This window comes from Scyliorhinus canicula, chromosome 13, assembly GCF_902713615.1.
Source record: "Scyliorhinus canicula chromosome 13, sScyCan1.1, whole genome shotgun sequence".
Classification (NCBI taxonomy): domain Eukaryota; kingdom Metazoa; phylum Chordata; class Chondrichthyes; order Carcharhiniformes; family Scyliorhinidae; genus Scyliorhinus; species Scyliorhinus canicula.
The window spans coordinates 34365267-34371266 of NC_052158.1; the positions used below are offsets into that span (position 1 = coordinate 34365267).

The 6000-nt window shown below is 49.3% G+C and overlaps 1 protein-coding gene across 1 annotated transcript in view; it reads right to left on the reverse strand.

The window, feature by feature from the left end:
* LOC119975553 (collagen alpha-1(V) chain-like) overlaps positions 1 to 6000 on the reverse strand; it is a 233818-nt gene that overhangs the window by 85064 nt on the left and 142754 nt on the right. Inside the window, exons 16-19 of the mRNA XM_038815340.1 lie at positions 5811 to 5855; positions 5668 to 5721; positions 4110 to 4154; positions 2533 to 2586 (exon numbers count right to left, since the gene is read on the reverse strand). Coding sequence (XP_038671268.1) covers positions 2533 to 2586; positions 4110 to 4154; positions 5668 to 5721; positions 5811 to 5855 — 198 coding nt within the window. The remainder of the gene's footprint in view (positions 1 to 2532; positions 2587 to 4109; positions 4155 to 5667; positions 5722 to 5810; positions 5856 to 6000) is intronic.

The following is a 6000-nucleotide window of genomic DNA, read 5'->3' on the forward strand; positions in this document are numbered from 1 at the left end:
TGCGATCGATAAAGGCTGGTCTACACCATCAAGCAACGTAACAACGTACAACAACAACTGCCGTGATTGATTCAATGTCGTAAATCCAACACGGTTTTCAGTGAAATAAAGCCATAAAACGTAATCTCCAACTTGGATTTTTGAGGTCAACCTACCTTTTCAGGATGTGGAGATGCCGGCGTTGGACTGAGGTGAGCACAGTAAGAAGTCTTACAACACCAGGTTAAAGTCCAACAGGTTTGTTTCGAATCACTAGCTTTCGGAGCACTGCTCCTTCCTCAGGTGAATGGAGCAGTGCTCCGAAAGCTAGTGATTCGAAACAAACCTGTCGGTCTTTAACCTGGTGTTGTGCTACTTTTTCAGAACATTGACAATGTTGACAGAGATGTTTATAACTTCCCTCGAACCTCACAAAGCTGTCACTCGTGGCATTGGCACAATAACATTGGTGCTCCTTCCAGCATCACTGGGCCTGAGCACATAGCCTGCTGCCAGGTGAGGCTGAATATTCCCTTGCCTGACTGGCAGACTCAGAGTGTAGGCAGGGAGTACAATCACCACAGAGATTTCTAAAGAATGTATTCTTTTTAAATCACAAGGCAGAATATGAAACCAAAACATGCTCCCTCAGAGCCTGTTAGGGTGACACAGTGGCTAGCACTGCTGCCTCATAGAGCCAGCAATCCAGCTTCAATTCCAGCCTTGCTGTACAGAGTTTATATGTTCTCCTCATGTCTACGTGGGATTCCTCTAGGTTCTCGGATGTCCTCCCAAAGTTCAAAGATGTGCCAGGTCAGTTGGATTGGCCATGCTAAAATTGCCCTTAGTGGCCAAGATGTGCAGTTTAGATGGCGTTATGGGGTTACTGGATAGTGTGGGGGAGTGGGCTTAGGTTGGGTGCCCTTTCAGAGGGTCGATGCAAACATGTTTGGGCTGGATGGCCTCCTTGTGTATTGTAAGAAATCTATGGCTCTATAGGATGTGGGTATGTGTTAATATATTGGAGTTTGGTCTCCATGAGAAGAATTTTACACTCCCCAAGGTGGGTTATGAGGCAGGCGTAAAATTGAATGTATGGGATCACTTCAGGATCGGGCCCATCCTGACCCAGACCCAATTTCCATGCTCGTGCCCAACCCACCCCCAATCTCCAGGGTGTCCCCTATTCTCCACCCCCCCCCCCCCCCCAACCCATCAGCCTTACCTTGACAAGGGCCCCTGGAATATTTCCCAGGGTGCACTGCAGTACCTCTTCTGGCCACTGCAGTGCTGTGCCTGGTCGGGTTGAGGAGCTGTCGGCCAACCTCCTTGGTGTGATCGCCTTCCAAGGGCAGACGGAGGTCCTGCCCACTGCCAATCAATGCCCAAGCAGGCATTAAATGGCAGTGGACTTCCACAAGTCGGCACCCATTTAGCCTCGAATCACAGGGTTGTCCTGTGATTCGAGGCTGAATAAATTGCATTGACAGTCTCAGGAGTTTCGAAGAATGAGAGGTGACCTCATTGAAACATCCAGGATTTGAACACCTGACAGGTTGAGTGCTGGAAGATTGTTTCCTCTGGTCAGGAGAATCCAAAACACACGGGACATAGTCTCAGGAAAAGGGGTCGATCGTTTAGGACAGGAATGAGGAGACATTTCTTCACTCAAAATGTTGCAAACCGTTGGGAAAGCAGACACCAGAGGGTTCTGGATGCTCCATCATTGAACACGTTCAAGGCTGCAACATACATATTTCTTTGATCCCCCCAGAAGTTAAAGGAGCGTGCGGCAAAATGGGATTGAAGCACAAGATCAGCCGAGATCGTATGAAATGGTGGAGCAGGATAGACGGGCTGAATGGACTACTCGTGCTCCTATTTCTTGTGTTCTTGTAACATTGAGCTGGCCACTGGGTGCTAACCGAGTTCCTGACCTCTGAGCATTTCAGCGTGGAACCAACTCAGTCACAAAACTCCTAGGGTAGATGGAGAGCAGTCAGCAGTGCTCAAAGGTTTCAGTTCGCCCCCCCCCCCCCCCAGTGTTTTCAAAAACTTCCCCTTCTGTCCCCATTATAGAACATACAGTGCAGAAGGAGGCCATTCAGCCCATCGAGTCTGCACCGACCCACTTAAACCCTCACTTCCACCCTATCCCCTGCTAATCTTTTTTGGACACTTAAGGGCAATTTACCATGGCCAATCCACCTATCCTGCACATCTTTGGACTGTGGGAGGAAACCGGAGCACCCGGAGGAAACCTAAGCACATACGGGGAGATTGTGCAGACTCCACACACACAGTCACCCAGCAGGGAATCGAACCTGGGACCCTGACGCTGTGAAGCCACAGTGCTATCCACTTGTGCTACCGTGCTGTTCTCTCCTCTGCTCCCAACCCCTCCCCTCCCATTCCGTTAACTCTCCTCCTATACCAACCCCTCTCCTCCTCCCCCCAACTCCCTAAAGAGCAACAATTGCTGTCAAAGGTCCAGTGATAAATGTTAGTCAGTGCTCATCACTGTCCAAGAGCCGATATTCCAGGGATACTTACAGGAGGACCATCAGCACCAGGAATTCCAGGAAGTCCAGGCTTTCCAGTTGGACCCTGCAGGATTTAAGGAAAGACAGGAAGGAACATTAGAGTGATCTCCCCTTCACCGGCGATCAAAAACAAGAATTTGCAGTACAAACACTAAACCCCCTCCCTCCCCACATGGACTGCAAGGGGGCCTCAGTGAGACCACACCTAGATGACTGTCTCCTTCCTCAATATAGGACATGCCTTGCACTGGAAGCCGCTCCGAGAACTGGTTGATTCCCGGGATGAAAAGTTTATCCATGAGAAAGGTTGAGCAGAATGAGAGATGACCTTATTATATACGATTCTGAGGGGGCCGCTGGAATAGACGCTGAGAGAATGGGTGGGATCTACTAGCATGATGCTGGCGGGCATCGTCGTGGGAGGGACTTCCCACTCCATCCACAACGCTGCCTGCCACTATGGGGGCTGGAAACCCCCATCCAATGATTTTCCTAGTGTGGAGGGGAGGGGCCCAGAACCAGGGAACATAGTTTACAAATAAGAGGCCTCCCATTTAAAATGGTAGTGAGGGAGAATTTCTTCTCTCAGAGGGCTGTTAGTGTTTACAATTCATTTCCCCAGCGAGCAGAGCAGGTTGCAAGTGGTTGGAAAGCATCAAGGTCTTTAATGGGCGAGGGAGTCGAGGGTAACGGGGGGGGTGGGACGTGGAGGGTGGAGAATGGACTTGAGTTTACAATCAGTTCAGCCATGATCCTACTGAACAGCGGAGCAGGCTGGAGGGGCCGTACACTCCTGCTCCTGTTTCTAATGTTACGATTTGGGTTTATTGTGAGTTGTGTGCCTCAGCATCACATTGGATGGTGGGGTTAGCAGCCGGCTCGCTGCGGAAGCCCAATGGATGGCAGGATAATGGCTGCTACCGTTGTGCTCCGATCACTATCTTGAGGCGATCCTCGGGCTGCCCCCGAGGCGCGCAGGCTCCAGAGGGCACACCCGCTGTTCGGATTATCTAGGAAGGGATCAGGGATTCCCGAACAGGCGCCGGAATGTGGCGACTAGGGGCTTTTCACAGTAACTTCATTTGAAGCCTACTTGTGACAATAAGCGATTTTCATTTCATTTCATTTTTATTTCTTCAAGAACAAACCCTCGATGTGAAACAAAGTGCTTGCTCCAGCCCCAGTTCCCTGAAATTTGGCCTTAATTGCAAAGTTTAACCATCAACGCTGCCTGCCTCCCAGTCCAGCATCGCCAATGAGACTGGATGCCACGGGGAAATATCGCTTAGGAATATGTCGGACCCCAGATTCTCCATCCACCCAAGGGAAAAGCAGGGAACTTTTCTGTGCAGCGTTCCCAATGAGAACCGTTTCTCAGCAGGAACATCCAGGCCTCAATGGTTCTGAAAGAGGCACAGCACAAACAGGGAAATTCACAGAAAGTGATAGGAATCATTTGTTGGACGCAGCGTTGCCATGGCCGTCAGCAGGTGATCAGATAAATAATACTGGGAGGAGTTGGGCACTCAGACAAGGGATTCGTCAACTCACTCGGCATGCTGGAGGACCCCGGCTGACCTGACTTACCTTGTGGCCAGGAGGACCCATGGCTCCCTGAGGACCGTTTATACCCTGCAGGAGAGAGAAGGCAGAAGAATGTGAGAGAGATTGGAAACTGAGAACAGCATGCTCACCTTGACACATCCGGTACGAGGCCCTCACAACCATTCCTCACCTTGAATACCGCAAAATCACCGCCACTCACCCAGTTCAAGGTATTGGTTCGGGCACTTTCAAAATAACAAGAGATCACAGGCCAGCCTGTCTATTCTCATCAAAAGCTTGAATTGTGCCAATTCAGGAACAAAACATGAACGAGAGCTAGGTGTGCATTGTACAAGAAAGGGACAGTGATTATAGACTGTTTTTACCCAGTCGTGAAGGGTTGCTAATGCACAGTAGAGAAGGGATGATTTTTATAGACTTTGTATTCAGTAGTGAGGGGACAGCTTTTTTTAACTGCAATTGTACTCACTGAGGGGATGGTGTTTATACGCTGTATTGATACTCAATAATGAAGGGACAGAGTTTTTAGACTGTGTTTGTACTCAGCAGTGCTGGCAATCCTTTTGCAATCTGGGCGGGGGACCCTCCCATAGTGCGCTGAGGCTTGAGCAGGTTTGGGGGGTCGCTTCGGGGGCTCCAGAGATCAGGACGCCATTTTTCTCTCGCTACACTAAGGATTTCCTGCGAGCGCAGCTCCTCACTGCACAACACGGGGCTACATGCAGCCCCTCGGCCACAAATTCCTCACTGAGGCCCTCTATCCAACCTGAGTGACGTTTGGTGCTGCTCTGTTTCTCGCTGCTGCAAGCGTCGGGAAACACGCGGCTAAACGGGCTCGCTGTGGGACTTTGTTCCCTTTTAGTTAAATCCTGCCCTGTGTTTCAACTCAGTCATGAAGGGACAGCGTTTCTAGACTGTGTTTGTACTCAGTAGTGAATGGAGCATGTTTACAGACTGTGCTTGTAAAAGTAGTGAATGGACGGTATTTATAGGCCATGTTTGTACGCAACAGTGCAGAGATGGTGTTTATAGACTGTGTTTGTACTCAATAGTGAAGGGATGAAGTTTACAAACTGTGCTTTAACTCAGTCATGAAGGGACGTTCGATAAGGACACGGGGAGTCCACCTCAAGTAAGAAAATCAAACTTGGGTTTATTTACAATTATGTTATATACAAATCCCATTCGATCTGTATTAGGTACTGGGCCTTACAGGCCGACCTTTTATACGTAGTTGAATGGAATCCCCTGCCCCTCGGCGGTGAGCTCATACTCCTCGAGAATCACAGGGAAGTTAATCAGTCCCACCCATTAAGCCCCATGTGGGATATTACAGTCTGGTATTATAGACAGTGTTTGTACTCTATAGCTAGGGATAGTTTTAGACCGTGTCTGTACTCATATTTAGGGACAGTGTTTATAGGCACATTGTCCTCAGTGCTTAGGGGATAGGGTGTTTAGTTGTCGTTGTACACAGTGGTGATGGGATGATGTTTATAGACTGTGTTCACACTCAGCAGAAAGGGAACCATGTTTTCGGACCATGTTCTTGCCCTTGATATTGTGGTTCAAGCGTTACCTGAGCTCCAGGAATCCCTTGCTGTCCTGGTGGTCCCGGTTCTCCTTGCGGCCCCTGTTTGACAAGAATCAGACAACATCATAAGCTCCCGAGCTCTCAGCGGTGGACAAATGAATGAAGGGAATTGAAGAGAAACGACGCACCAGGTTTCCTTTCGGACCATGGGGACCATCCGATCCTCTCACGCCCTGAAACAGAAGAGAGGCTCGTTAGGAACGTTCAACCCTCAAAACAGAGGTGGCTCAACATTTTCGCAAATCCTCCATGGCCATTCTCACGCTCCATTTTAAATCACATCTTTATAATACCAAAGTAAGACAGGGTGAAAAGGCA